Consider the following 15,753-nt stretch of genomic DNA (forward strand, 5'->3'; position numbering starts at 1 on the left):
GAGTGACTATTTTAGGGCATCAAAAAGAATGTGATGGAAATTTCCCTTTATACAGGTACAAGCAGGACCATTCCAGCCCTCTCCTACCTTTGGGTCTTTGCTCAAATACTATTCCCTGTATTTGAAATGCTTCCAGTGTCCCTTCTGCTACTAAAACTGTCATATCAAGGCTTAGTTCATAAATATTCCCAGACAAAAAATGACTTCTCCCATCTCCTTGTACTTTATGGATAATGGAAAATACTGGATTGAAAGGCAAAAGATAAAACCGCAAAAAGCCCTAGGCTTAAGAGTCAGATGATCAACTATTAGCTCTGCCATATATATTCTGTGTGACCTTAAGCAAGGCCTATCTAGGCCACAGCTTCCTCAAAGAGGGCATATGATACACCTTCTAAGATGCTGAAAATAATAGTAGGTAACACTTACAGAATATCATTTACTCTGTGTCAGGTACTGTTCTAATACATGTATATGTATTAGTTCCTTTAATCTTTACAACCCAATGAGGTATTATTATTATTATTCCCATATAGATGAAAAACGGGTACAGAGAGATTAAACATGTATTAAGTGGTCACATATGTATTATATGGTAGAATTCAAGCATTCTGGCTCTGGAGTGCAAGCTTCCAGCCATCAACTATAGTGCCTCTCCCACAGAATAAACAAATGTAGAACCCTGAGTACTGTGCTGGTGTTAATTTTTATAAGGTCAGGTTTCCACTGTGGGAGACTCAGTCATTAAAACAATTCTCTCTTAAAACAATGCGAACTGAAGATGGCTGGTGATACTAGGTAGTCTAACTGAGCTGTCCAGCAAGCAACCCCTAGCCACATGCGGCCATTTAACTTTAATGAAAATGGAGAAGATTGAAAAATCAATTCCTTAGTCAGACTAGCCATACTTCAAGTGCTCAATAGCCACAGGTGGCAGGTGGCTACCATAATGCACAGTAAAGATACAGAGCATGACCATTGCAGTGCCAAGTTCTTTTAGACAGCACTAAATGATATAGCCTCTGTATAATATAAACTCTATGTACTCCTTAAGATCCCTCTTAGCTCTAAAATGCTATGAAATTCTGGATTACAGATGCAGGAAAGAGAAAAGAATAAGAAAGTAAGTGTGTCAAACGTTATTTATGTGATCCAGAGGAACAGATTCTACATGTAGATTCTAAGTAGTTGTCTTCTTTCTACCTGTCTAGCTCAAGGTTTCTCCAAATCCACACTCTCACTTCAACTCGTAGGTGAAGTTAATCTTTGAGGCACCACCCTGCTCCTTCTCTATCTGGCTACTCCTTTCAGTACCGCTCTACCAAAGACCTCAGGCTATCCTGGGGCCAGAAAGCAATCTGAAGAACAAGCCAAGCTCGGAACTGCTGATGCTGATTTTACTCTCCTCCACAAGCAGTTTAACAGGTAATAAGGAGCCATTAAAAGATAGGCTCTAGCACCACCTACTCTCAGAAGCCTCTCTTGACTCCTAGGCAGAATTACTGAACTTTGGATCCCTAGTTGGATTCTCCAACTTCACGTTTCTTTTAGGGAAAGAGGTACCTGCACCTTCGCTTTGATGTATTTTCCCTAAGCAAAAGAATTTCCGTTAGAGTAGACCAATTCTTTCCAAACCTTTTCACCGAAGTACCAGTAGTCTAGGGAAAAGTCAACACTGAACTCTAAGTTTTGGGGTTTCTGATACCTTTAAAGAGCAACAATAAGCATGGCATCAATTAGCAGCCTTGTGTTCCACCTAAACACTCACGAGGCTTTGATACTATCTTCCATAATATAGCCCTATTAGTTTAAATTAAAAAGAATTTCTCCCCCAACTCTTGGTAAAAAAATGGACACATCATGGTATTTAATCTCGTGACTTCTAATGCCTCAGAGCACTCAACTAGACCAGATGGCAGTACTTTTTAGACTGTCTTACAGAGGATAATTAATAAAGAAAATGGGTGCTAAGGAGAGAAGAGGCCTTGGGAAAAAGAACTGACAAGAAGAAAGAAGAATGCTAGCCTTAGAAGTAAAATCTGGCCCTGGCCTGTGTGGCTCAGTCGGTTGGGTGTCATTCTGCAAACTGAAAGGTCACGGGTTCGATTCTTGGTTGGGGCACTTGCCTAAGCTGCAGGTCTGACCCCAGTCGGGGCGTGTATGCAAGGCGACCAATCGATGTCTCTCTCACACAATGATGTTTCTCACCCGCCCTTTCTCCCTCCCTTCCCCTCTCTAAAATCAATGAGCATGGCCTCCAGCAAAGATAAAATAAATAAGTAAATAAAATTAAAAAAAAAAAGTGAGATCTGGTGGTGTCTGAGGCAGGAGGGAGCTGAGGCGTATAAGGGTTGTTGACAAAGCAGAACCTGGAGAAAGGCTGAAATTGGGGCAAAAAGCTTTACAATCAGCAAGTCACTAAAGATACAGAGAAGAACTTTATGGGGAACTAAATAAAACAAAAAAACCCACTGGTTTACAACATGGCAAAAGCAGTGTACAAGCATATTCTTTTATTTTTATTTTTTCATTTTTGTAGGCTGGGAAGTAAATGAATAAAGCAATGCTTTCTAGCTAATCATCTCCATTAGCCTGTGTTTCAATGTCCCAAAGTTTAATTAATAGAATATAGGCATATTTTTGAAAGAGCAGGAAAGAAGATTCTAATAGAATGATAGTAAGCAAAGAATAGTTAATGGAAATCAATAATATAGAGCCCATCATTACAAATATAAAATGTATAGAATGGCACTAAGTGAGCTATCTTCTTAAAAGTTTTATTTTTAGTGAAACTGAGCAGTATTTATGTGGACTGGCATGCTCAGCACCCAACCCCACCTACTTTTACTGCACTGTATTCCATACTGTAAAGACTGAAAGGGTAAAACTGTTATTTCCCAGACTCTTTTGCAGCTAAAATATGGATAAAAATTGTCTTCTTGCAATTAGATGTCATTATAACAGATCTGAAAGGCAGATGAAAGGCGGAAGACATCTTCCTATTCCTTCTGCTTTTTCTACTAGCAAGGGTGACACTGAATTTTCTGCACCAGGGTCTGCTCCGCAGGTGCCCCAGAGGCCCTATGGTAGTAGTGTTGATGAGTTTTGGCATACTATTCTAAACTTAAAAGATCTAGTGGTTAAGCTTAGCCTAAAGCCCTCTCTCCTCTAGCTCTCCCAATGACTCGAAGAAGTACCTTAATGTTCTATATTAAACTCTTTTCTGTTTAAAATGTCTGGAGAAAGTTGTTTCCTATAACTGAGCTCTTCCTGACACAGCTTTCATACCACCTCTACCCCACCCTTTCCTTGGTAGATTTCTTCCAATAAAATGTCATAAATCTTCATAGCTAGGGAAGAGATAATCTGCTTAGAAAGCGATGCTTCTAATCTATTGTAGAATACTTGTGTGGTTCCCACAGTATTCTATAATAATCTGTGTGTCTGTGTTTCCTTTACTAGACCTTTACTAGATTCAAGAGCTCCCTGAATGCAGGTCAGGCCCAAGGTCTTCATTAAAGGTCTGAAGATGCCTCACTGCCCTTTGTCTACAGATGGCTGCCGGGGTTGGAGGAGAGAAGCTACCTCGTCTGCTTGTAGCATGTACCAGCAGAGGACAGCAACATCTGCCCAGGAAAGTTCTGAGAGAGATCAGCAGAGAGGGCCAATTGCAATTCTGAGACGCGTGACTTCTAGGTTCTGCAGTACTCTGAACGGTTGAGGAAAAGGGAAATGGGTTTGCCCAAAGCAGGTTAATTGCCCAGCTAGGGCCGGAACCCTGTCTCCTGATTCTCCTTCCAGAACTCCTTCTATCACATCACAATTTGGAAGGCACACTTCAGAGAGTTGATGGAGAGTCTGTACTCTCAGGGTCCAGCACAGTGCCTGACTGAGTCATACATGTTTGTGGGGGGAAGGACCACATGGGCTATCACTGCAAGGGTGGCAACCTCTGAAAGCCAGATGTCCACTCTGATGTTTACTCTGACCTGACTCAACAGAAAGAGGCCAAATAACAAGTGACATTTTGTAACCCATGCCCAAAATGTGAGAGGTGTTAAGTATCATATTCACAAATAAGAGGACATTACATTTGCTTAGCGACATCATAAAGATCATGGTGCTGGGATACAGAAATAAACAACATCCAGTCCCTGCCCCCAAGGAATGACCAGCCTAGTGGAGAGACACACTGGCATTTTCAGCACGGAGTAATAGGTGACACAAAGCAGGGAAACTGTGTGGGGGTGGTGGTATGGGCACGTGTTGACAACACAGAGGGAGGTATTCTGCCAATGGGGTGGTCAGTAGGCCTTCCAAGTGTTGCAGTCACTTCAGTCAAATCTTGAAGGGTGAGGAGCATATTTGCTGAATACGAGAGGAAAAGGCATTTTAGGTAGAGGAAACAGCATAGTCAAAGGCTTGGCAGTATGGGAGAGAATGGACATTGGCAAAAAGCTTCTAAAGCCTGAACATGCAAGGTGGACAGTGAGAATGGAGAAAAGGTGCCAGAAACTTTCTAAGAGGCCATGATCATATTCCTTGTATTGGACACAGTGCAAACTTAATAAAAAAAATCCTTATGATTTATGCATTTAAATTCTCCATAAGCAACCTTCCTGCAGGAGAGGCAACACAGGCAATCAGGGAAGGTATGAGGGAGAAGGCATTTGTGCAAGGCCTCAGATTCACCCACTTTTTCATAAGACAAATATTTACCACTTATTATGCATCAAATATAGTTCTAGGTATTGGGATTCGGCAGTGAATAAAACAAAGCAAATAAAAAGAATTCCTGTCTCTATCCCTGTCTCTATAGGACTTCTGTTCTTTTAGGAAAGACAGAAAATAAACAAACACTGTCCAAGAGTACAGACAATAAACAAGAAAGAGGGATAGAAAATGCTGGGGAGGGACTACAATTTTAGATGGGTGGCCTAGGAAGGCCTCTTTGAGACAAAGAGATTTCAGTAAAGATGTGCCAGAAGGGAAAAACACTCCAGGCAGAGGGACACTGATCCAAAGACCCTGAGGCAGGAGTCTGCCTATAGAGTCAAAAAAAAAAAAAAAGGGTTTGTGAGTAAGGAGAGGAGCAGGAATGCCATTGGAGTGGGCTGAGTTTTGTAGCTGGGAAGAGAGAAAGGCTTACAAAGGTGCATGAGCTAAGACCCAGAGAATCACTTACTGTTTGTTCTGCTAGAAGGTAAAGGAAGCCAAGCACTACTGGAAAAAGAGTCAACATTGTGCCATCGTGGCCATCTAAAATCATGTCAATTAGTTGATCCTTTACTGCTGCTCAGCAATTTTATCTATCTCTTCATGAGACCCTATAGGTCCTTTGTAATGAATGACACTGGGTCCAGCCAAAGAGAATCAATTACTAGCAGATCCTCCACGTCCCCTCTAAGCAAGCCGAGAACATACAATTTCCTACTTGAATACCTTTGTTCAAGTTGAAATATTCACTTAGCATTTCTTTCACACCTTTCTAAAAACCTATTCAATCTAAAAAGTTCTCCTGATTTCTTAGCCGTATCTAATTTCTCTGTTTCTAAAATCTGTAAACACCACAAATTGTATTAGCCTTTGCCCCTCAGAGCATTCTGCTTCATATGTCATTCTTTAACTGTGTAGTTGCTATTGTCCTTAACCAGGTTATCAGCTCTTGGAAGACAGAAACTATGTATCATTTGCTCTGCACTCTCTGTACCTGGCACTGGCCCCATACAGATTTACTACTTGCTGAATTTAACTACCATTCTCGCAGTGTAAGCACAGGACTGGACGTGTGATACATGCCCATCCTGCGCTCGACTGACTGGTAAGCATTATGGATAGGACTAACTGGCAAACACAGCTTATCTTGTACCCGAGAGGCAGGATGTTCTAAAGGAAAGAGCATGGGCTTCACATTCAGATATAACTGATTCAAGTCCTGGCTTTTCAGAGCTTATTTTTACTGTGCAACTTGTATCATCTTTTTGAGCTTCAGTTTCCTCATTTATAAAATGGTCATGTACTGTAATCTATTCATATCACCCCACAAGAGATAAGGATGAAATGAGATAATTAACGTACAAAAATGAGAACAGAAGTTGGCATAAGGAAGTGCTCAATAAATTATTGTCAAATTACCTTGCTAAGTCACATCTTAAAAATGAAATTCACTGGCTAGTTTAAAAGTTACAAGTATATGTTGCTTTTTATAATATGGGGACTCCCCTGAAAATGGGACCTAAACCATATTTTTATACAATGTTTTATTTTCAATGCAATAACAAAAACTCCCCAAAATAATAGTTGTAAAAAATAAAAGCTTTTATGTGTTTCTTTAAACTCATTCATCTGTTGATTTTTCTCTTTTAAAAAATTCATTTTTATATATAAACTTGTCAAAAGTAGGCTGTTTTGATAGGGCAATAAAAAAAGCAAAAATTCTTTCCCAATTTTATTACTCATAAGGCATCTTAGCATCTCTAATACTGTAAAGCAAGACTGTATTCAGAGGAGACTTTGTCCTGAGATAAAATGTTTCAAGGTCACCGATACACAAATTTTATGAGGTGGATCATTCATTATATTGAGGCATCATTATAGAACTTTATAATCCTAGGAGTGATGTCTGTTGATGGTGTGTATGAGTTGAACAGAAATGAAAGATAAACAACAGTTACTATAAGCATGAGTTTTCTTTCTGTTCCAACACAGCAGAAACTAAGAGAGGTCAATACAGAGATGTCAGGAGCCAAACCAAAAGATGTACCTAGTGAAACTTCTGGACTCAAAAGGCTATGGTTTCTGACTCTCATAGCCATCACACATCTTAAACCTGTTAAACCCAGCTATCTACAGAAGAGAAATTCAAGATACAGAGGGAAACAGTAAGTTGGTCAAGGTCAAACACACACAATTTATTGGCTGGCAAGATGGAGTTTGATATGTTCCTATTAGAACGTAAGCTTCACACAAGCACAGTTTTGTGTTTTGTTCATTGCTTTTATCCCCAGCACCACGGGCAGTGTTTGCACATAGCAAATACTACAAAATTTTGTTGCTGAGTGATGAATGAACGACTAAGTTAAGTTTAAACAGCTCATACCTAGTGGAGACGAAAACCATACAAACAATTTTAGTACTATAGGGGACCTTTATGTCAGGGAAACTCTCTGGTGAATGGTGTTGTTTGAGTGGAGTCTTAAGAGAGGAATTGGAATTGAGCAGGCAAAAGAGAAGGTGATGGTAAAGGGAAGATTTTAGTTGTATTACAAGGCTGAATAAAAATAGGGGAAGGGTTCAGCGTGCCATGGATTCCTTTGGTTGTCTGGTGAGGTCTATGGGCCTCTTCTTTTAATAATGATTTTTTCCTTTAAAATGCATAATGCAAAATACATAGGATTACATAAAAATCAAATCATGTTGGCATAGTTATCAAAACACTAGAAAAATTTTGTGATAGGTAATATATGTACTTTATTAACACATAACAAGATCTAACTATAGGTTTGCAAATACTGGTAAAAATAGCTATAAATGATATGCTGGGATATCTGTAATAACTACAATGAGATATGAAAATATCTCTGATTCTTACTGTTGATAATATCACAGACACTATTAAGATTACTAGGGTCTATTGCCTATATTCACAATTAGAGGAAACGTTAGATTTTAGGTAGAGCAGTGATTTACAACCTTTTGCATTTCACAACACACATAAACTAATTACTAAAATTTTGTGGCCTACCAAAGAAATGTATTTTTTGCCAATCTGAGGAAAAAAATAGGTATAATTTTGCTTCTTTCACACTGGACAGGTATTGTTGTGTTGGCTGGTGTCATTTTTTAATTTGACAATCTGAGGGAAAAGTGGCCAGTGTCGCGTGTTTAAAAATCCCTGCGGCACTACACACCGGCTGAAAGTTGCTGAGTTAGAGGTTAATAAAGTAAGATGTAACTCTTTTCCCGATAACAACCCTAATTGTTATCGTTGGCTTCCTTGAGGGTTTTATGAATTTAGTGTTAAAAACTCTTGGCCTTAGGCCTGAGTTGGTAGCAATAGAAAAGAAGGAGATCTAAGAGAACCTTAAGAGAGAGAATGATTTCATGGATTTTAGAATTTGATGGTAACTAAGGAAAAGAGAAGTATCTAGGCTTATTATACTCAGGTTTCTAAACTGGGAAATTTATGACATGCAAAATCAGGGTAACTGACAAGGTCCACTTATGTTTAGAATGACTTTCATATTGCTTAAACCTTTAGGCTTGAGAAATGTAATTATTGATCAAAGGGTGAATAGGTCTTCCAGACTCTGCCATCACCTGAAAGATCATGAGGACAGGACCACAGCCTGAGGAGGCAGTGTATGTTTCTGGATGAGTGAGCAGCGCATACCTTTCAAGCTCAAGTGCATTGCTCTTTCTACCAGGATACTGACTGCAAAAGTTCCATCCAACTCGGTAGGACCCTCCTGGGCTGGGCAGACCTCAGGTGTGGTGCTGTTGCAGGGCACCTGGGTGCAAGCAGGAGACTTCTGGTGGCCATGTGGTGGAGAGAGTTGAATCTCATCATTCCTTCTGGGGAGCTGCTCAGACTCACTGTGGCTGCTGCAGTCCATGGAGTCCAGCTCATGAGTGGGCCCCGGGTGTGGGGAAAGAGCGGAAAGAACCACATGAACTCGCAAGGCAGCTCCTGAGAGGTTGGAAGCATTTCGTCCAAATAGAGGATACACACCTGCAAGAGAACAAAGGAAAACAAGCGTAAGCAAGCAGGAACCAAAAACACTTTAACCTTGGAGGAGATGCTCACTGAGGATGCTGTGGGACTCTTTCCTTTGGTATGCCTCCAGGCCCCAACATACCAATTTGTAAAAACAAAATGAAACAAACAAAAACAACAACCTCCCCCCCCCCGTCAAACTATGAAATTAATACACAGTGTGAAAATTTTTACACCCCACTCCCCCAAACACAAACACTATCTCCAAAAATGCAAAGTAAAGAGCTTAGATTTGAAGCCAAAGCCAGTGACTGCTGGGCAGAGCTGCTGTGGAAGGGGTTCATGTGCTGCGGGGCTCCTAGGCTTAGATGACTTCTGAGGCTGCTTAAAAGCCCAAGACTTTTATGAAATTAGGAGTGGCATGTCTTCTCTCCCACATGTCCCACTGACTCTTGTTCTTAGGCCTTCTCATCAGGAAGCTGCCCTGATACTCAATTTAGTCTGTTTCACCAACAGAATGTGCTCTGGAAGTAGACCTGGAGATCTTTGGAAGGGAAGTAGAAGGTGGTGGCAGAGGAGTCAAGAAAGTAAGAAATTAATTATTTGTTGAGTGTTTTTTGGGTGCTAGAGTCACAGAGGGGTTAAGCAACCTGCAAAGATGACTTTTTCAGCAAGTGGCAGATTTAATTCTGGGATCTGAGCTTTACTTGTTTGTTGGATAAAAATGAGATTTTATTTATAAAGCAAAAGGTACTAATAGTTCCTTCAGAATCTTAAAGTTTGCTTCATTAGACTCATTTCAATTCAGAAAAATATAGTTGACTGATTCACAAATAGCATAAGATGGAAATTTTTTTATTTTTAGGTAGGGAAATAACAACCTTACAGAATGTTAAGACAGATAAATACATTTGTGGAAAACCTAGTCTGGCCATCTCCCATTCATTCTGCACGACAGTTGCTAGGCTTATTTTTCTAGAATGCAAAGGTATGTCACTCTTCTATTCAGAACCTGTTATAGTTTTCCACAGCTCTCAGGAAAAAGTCCAAGGTCTTCTGCTTAGAGGAGGCCTTCAACATAGTCTCTTGACTACCCTCTAGCTTCATGGCCCATCATTTAATCCAGCAGTACCAAACTACTTACAGTGCCTAAAATGTATCAAACTGCCTCATGTCACTGTGCCTTCACATACCCTCTTTCATCTTAAATTGCCCTCCTTCCCCGCCGTTCCTGGCTTATTACTAAATCCTCTGAAACTCAGGTCTCCTTCCCTGAGATGCTGTCCTTGAACTAAAGAGATGCTGCATCCCTGTGGTCCCATAGCACCACTGAGGAAAACTTTGTCGTTCCTAGGCTTCACTGTAATTGTTTATTTACTACTCTATTCTCCCATTAGCTGATAAACTCACTAGGTCAGCATTAGTTCCTAATCATCTCTCAGTTCCCAGGGCCGAGTACATGTATCAAGTATGGAACAAATGTTTGAAAGAGAAGTACCCAGCACATAATGCCACTTGGAAAATGTTATCTTTTCCTCTCTGCCTTTTGAATCAATTTATTACCTGTAGATTTTCTTTATGATCAAGATAGGTTGACCAGAGAAAAAAGACATCCTAGTTGCATTTGCAGGTATGCTTTTCAGTGTATTTAAAAAACTAGCATTCTAGATTCCCACACAGGCTCTTACACACGTGGTTAAAGGCAGTCCCCTAAATTCACTCTGTTTTACACATATAAACTGAGTGCCTACAATGTTGTAGGCGCTACGTTAGGTATAAAACCCTGATGCATTTGGATGTACTCTAAAGCTACTAAGTTCAGAGCTGGTTCTTAGAGGCATGGTGATTCCACAAAGGTGTAAGTCACTAGGTAATGCTCTTTTAAAAGCAGCCAGCAAACCTTTTTGAAATCTCTTTAGTTATGAGAAGCATTACTAAATTACAACACTACTGATCTTTCAGCATACAATAACGGAAAGAACACTTCCTAGCCTATGATCTTGGGCAGCTACCCACCCTCTCTGAGTCTCCATTTCCATGACTATAAAATGGGTCTGATACCTACCTCACAGGATTGCTGGGAGGATTAGATAAAATAACATCTGAGAGGGGTGTCTCACATAGTACTTGTCATAGACCAAGTGCTTAAACCACAAGTGCTCAGCCACAAGCTGAGGCTGGTTCTTAACTTACCACTGACAGTTAGTGTCCTTGCTGTCCTCTCTCCAAGTCCGGCCAGGTCCACATAGGCTGAGCCAATCCAACTGTCTGTATGGTGGGGCCTCTCCACACTGTCATTGCCATAAGCCCTCCACACTTGGATCTCTAATCTCTCCTCCCTGAAGTACCAAAGCAGTGATTGGCCCCTAGTGACTTCTGCTCTTTTGGATGCCTTAAAAGTAACCATGACCTGCTTTTCGTTTGTAGACTCCCTGGGCTTCTTGAGAGGGGTCCAAAAGCCTTCATGATCATACAGCTTGTAGCGGAGGTAGCAATATGTGTTCTTATGAATGTACTTCTGGCCAGCAAGCAGCACACAATGGATGGGCAGCCAGAGCCTTGGTGTAGAGATGATGACAGTGGCTGGCTCCTCTTCATCCATCTTAACAAGGTCCTTCAGGTTATTCTCAAAGCTCCAGCCCAATAGTTCAGCAGCTTCCAAAACCCGTTCTCTGTCTCCAGGATGGGTGAAGGAAATTGAAAGCTCCAGACCACCCACAATCTTCTGCATGAGCTCCAAGCCATGAGGCATGGCCCCATCTTCTGGTAAAATAATAGGATACCATCCTGTGATCCCTTATAGGAGAAAACATTTTCAATTATTGTCTTAAAAGTAAGAAGACTTACCCACTCTCCACCCCAGAGCCACCATCACTCTAGTCCAAGACAGAACAGGAAACAGACACCCAGCAGTGCATTGTAGTTTCATCTGCCCACTGAAAGGCAACGAGATCACATTGAGGAACAAAGGCTGGGGAGGTGGAAGACCTGAATTCTCTCCTTGGCTCAGCCCAAAAACAGTGGTCCAGTCTGGGTAAGCCATTAATTTCTTTCAGCCTTGTTTTCCTTATCTGACAAATGGGAAAACTAGTGCCGATCTTGCTTACCAGACAAAGTTGTTATGATCATTAAATGAGATAATGGTTTTAAAAAAGCTTTCAAAGAGAAGTGCTATGAAAGACGTGAAATGTTATTAGGATGCTGTGAGTACAATGAAAAAAGCAAGGGATAAGAAATCAGGAGACTTGGGGTCTAGTACCTGGTCCTCCACCAAGGGAACTGCCACTTAGTGAACATACACCAAGGACCAGGAACGGGATCTCAAAATAATAATAGCTACTCTATTGAGTATTTATTATGTGTCAGAAATTCTCCTACTGTTTTATACAGGGTCCGACAGAAGTAAAGCTTGCTTGAGTGTGGTTGGTAGGTTACGTGAATGTCTCTCATGAGATGGACAGCCATTTGAACATTTCCCCTAAAATGTCATATGGTGTGCTTGAGTGTGATATTGTTATGTTACAGAATTACATGCTTATGATTTTGTAATAGAAAAGGGGCATTATTTGTGCTAGACCCCGTATTTGTTACTTTATTTAGTTCTCCTGATAACCCTGCAAAATTGCAAGGATTAAGTTGGGTTAGAATCCTTATAGAAGAGAAAATGGAAGCCCAGAGATTTGCTCAAGTTATCATAGGTTATCAAGTGGTAGCGCTACTATTTGAATACAGGCTGGCTCCAAAGTCTACAGTCTACCTACTTTAGGTTTATAACATCATTTAAAAAAATATTTTATTTATTTATTTTTAGAGAGAGGGGAAAATAGGCAGAAAGAGAGGGAGAGAAACATCGATTGGTTGCCTCTTATACGTGCCCCAACCAGGGACCTAAAGACCAAACCCATAACCCAGGTATATGCCCTGACTGGGAATTGAACTAGTGACCTTTTGCTTTGTGGGATGATGCCCAACCAACTGAGCCAAACTGGTCAGGGTGCTTTATAATATCTTATCTTAAACCCTTGGAGCTAGATTTGTTTCTAAATTTAGAATTCTTCATATTTTAGAAAGGTAATGTGGTAGATAAATGATATATTATGTAACGATCGGTGGTCATATAAGTCAGGGGTTGGTAAACTTACTCTGTAAAAGGCCAAACAGTAAGTATTTTAGGCTTTGAGCCATATGGTCTCCTATGTGCCTAGCCCTGTGCCAAGATCCTTTACATAGTATAATTTCACTGATCGGTTCAATAATCTTACAAAGTAGACCGTATTATTTCCATTTTACAGATGAGGAAACTATGGATCTGAGGGATGAAGTGAGTTTTTCTAGCTCACAAATAGTAAATGACAGACTGAGATTTAAACCCTATATCAAGTTGGACAGAATTCTCTCTGGCAGGCACACAGTACCTGTTTATTAAAGTATTATACTCAAATTTCAATTTATAATTAAACTTGGGAGATGTGTGACAAAATTTTGGAAACTAGATTATATAACCCTAGGGAGGAAAAGGGGTGAGAGAAGGAAAACTAACATTTACCAAATGCTTACCATGTGTCAGGTCCTTTATGTATCCTATTCAATCAATTCCTACCTTGTAGACTTGTTAGGATCAACTGTCTCCATCCACGCGCTAACAAAACTGGGGCCCAGAGAGGTCAAGGTCACCAAGCTAGTAATAAGTAGGATAGGACCAATATTTCCAAATTGCCTTGGTGGCTGTATCTTCACTCCATGTCCTTATTCCTCCTTCACTGAGAAAGGAGAATGGGCAAATCTGGATTTGATTTCCAGTCCCGCCATGCATACTAGCTGTGTGGTTTTGGCAAATCACCTCTGTGAGTCTAAGTTCTCTCATCTGGCAAATGAAAAGAGTAAGGTCCTGTACTCTTGCTGGGCAGGGTTATCATGAGGCTCAAACAAGATCTAAGAAAATATTTTACCTAATGGACGTCACCATATTTATTAGTAGTAGTATCATCGTCATTATCTTTCCTAGAGTAAGACAGTACAATGTTTTAAAATTATTAGAAAAACTTTGAAATGATTAGGAAAGGACTTAAAATGCTTTTGAGGAAAACTTTTCAGGTCCCTGGAAGAATTCAGAAGCATGTGTTAAGGGGTCATACTTCCTTTTGCATATCTTGAAAGGGAGTTAGACAAGATGATCTCTTACAGGGAAGTGAATGGGAAAGGGTAGGATTAAAAAGTGATAATCTAGGATCTTTACCAGATCTCTTGATTAGCAGCTCTTTCATTGGAACCTTTACTATGCCAAGCAGGTAATCTTTGAACGACTGGATATTGGTTATATCACTGGCTGTCAAATCAAACAAACAAGAGAAATTACTTAGTGGTCTATTGACCAAACAATTTATGTTCACAATCCACATAACCCTCCATTCACACTCATTGAATCTCAGTGTTGGAAGGTGCATTAGAGACCATTTTGCTCTAGTCAAGTGCTCTCTAAATTGTTTTTAATTAAATCATTAGTCACATATGTATAAGGGTGTGTGTATAATTTTAAATCATTTTATTTTGAAAAAATTCAGGCATACAGAAAGGCTTCAAGAATATTACAATGAACTTCTATATACACTTCACCTAGATTCACCCACTAACATCGCAACACATTTGCTTTATCTCTTTCTATATTCTCTCTCACACACATACACACTCAATACATGTTCTGCTTATTTTCATTATACCCTTCAGAAATAAGTTGCAGAACATATGACCCCTCATCCTTAAATACTTCAGTATCTATTTCCTAGGAAGACTATACCATTCAAAACAGAGCCCTTTTAACTCTGATTATGATGAGCCATTTGGTGCTCACCTGACTTGGTATCCTCATGATAAATGGCAAAGGTGACCTCTGCAAATTCCAACAGCTCTGCCAGGAAACAGGCCTCTCCACTGCAGTGCTGAGTGACTAAGTTACATGAGAACTCAGTGTGATGGGAGAACTCAGGGCAGAAGGTACAGGCCACAGGGCGTGTCTGGCGCTGTTCTCCCTTGGGCAGGAAGGAGAGATGAACGGTGACAAAGGCATTGACCCCTACTGTGGCGCTAAACTGTAGAGAGGGTTCCTGCTCAGCCAAAGCCCTGTAATGAAAAGAGTGAGCAGGAGAAAAAGGAAATATCAAAAATCAGCTTGACTGCCTAGGAAATACCTCTAGCATTTCCACGAGGCCACCAAGAACACTAACTGACTGTGTTTCCTACCTTGGCTTTCGTCAGTGCCACAATGTGCTTTCTTAGTAATCTGGTTGCCAGAGTGTATGTGTATGGGGGCGGGAAGAGACGACAGTCATCTGTCCACCACAGTGACACTTCACAGACACTTCAATGTACTGTCAATGCCTTTCAGCCAAACACTACCAGGAACCAACTACAGTTGAACAAGTTGGGTGTATTGCTCATTACAATGAGAACACACACCGTGGGAATCATGGGGCATCTTAGAAGGTCTCAGAAAGAACTTATAGTCCTGGGCTTATATTAGGTGATTTGAAGGAATGTTCAAGAAAGTAGGGCTTTGCTCTGGACTGTTGTTCTTTATGAATCTTATGTAGAAGGAGCGAAGACTAGAGTAAGACTAAAGCTGTAACTGGTAAAGCAGCAGCAGTCACTCATATTAGCCAGGGTGTAGGGATATTGGGTATTTTTGTGGTTTTCTTAATGACCTTGTTTTGGTTTGTGCTTGGGCAAGATCACAGAGTAGTCTTATTTTTGTCTCACTTGGTCATGGTCACAGAGCCGCCTGGGGTGATGCTGGTGTTCTGTGTAACTGTTTACGTCCAACAGGAAAACATCAAAGCCTAGCTGTGAGTCTCAGATCAGGTCCCAGATGCCAGAGGCTGTTTCTCTCTTTTTCAGCATAGATGTTCCATGATATACAGATACAATCTACCCACCTTTAACTGACACTCATGAAGAGTCAAATCTTTTGTGTGTGGGTATAGAATGAGACAAACTTCCTTACCCCAAATTCCCCAAGACGTCACCTGTTTTTGAAGCATTCC

General features: G+C 40.5%; 1 protein-coding gene and 1 pseudogene across 5 annotated transcripts in view; both read right to left on the reverse strand.

Moving 5' to 3' along the window:
* C2CD3 (C2 domain containing 3 centriole elongation regulator) overlaps positions 1 to 15,753 on the reverse strand; it is a 121,932-nt gene that overhangs the window by 40,043 nt on the left and 66,136 nt on the right. For all 5 annotated transcript variants that reach the window (XM_024572560.4, XM_053924195.2, XM_053924194.2 and 2 more), the window contains exons 21-24: positions 14,565 to 14,833; positions 13,953 to 14,042; positions 10,910 to 11,512; positions 8,393 to 8,731 (exon numbers count right to left, since the gene is read on the reverse strand). In XM_024572560.4, coding sequence (XP_024428328.2) covers positions 8,393 to 8,731; positions 10,910 to 11,512; positions 13,953 to 14,042; positions 14,565 to 14,833 — 1,301 coding nt within the window. The remainder of the gene's footprint in view (positions 1 to 8,392; positions 8,732 to 10,909; positions 11,513 to 13,952; positions 14,043 to 14,564; positions 14,834 to 15,753) is intronic.
* Positions 2,532 to 2,646, reverse strand: LOC112316130 (small nucleolar RNA SNORA36 family; annotated as a pseudogene).

This window comes from Desmodus rotundus, chromosome 5 (assembly GCF_022682495.2).
Source record: "Desmodus rotundus isolate HL8 chromosome 5, HLdesRot8A.1, whole genome shotgun sequence".
Classification (NCBI taxonomy): Eukaryota; Metazoa; Chordata; class Mammalia; order Chiroptera; family Phyllostomidae; genus Desmodus; species Desmodus rotundus.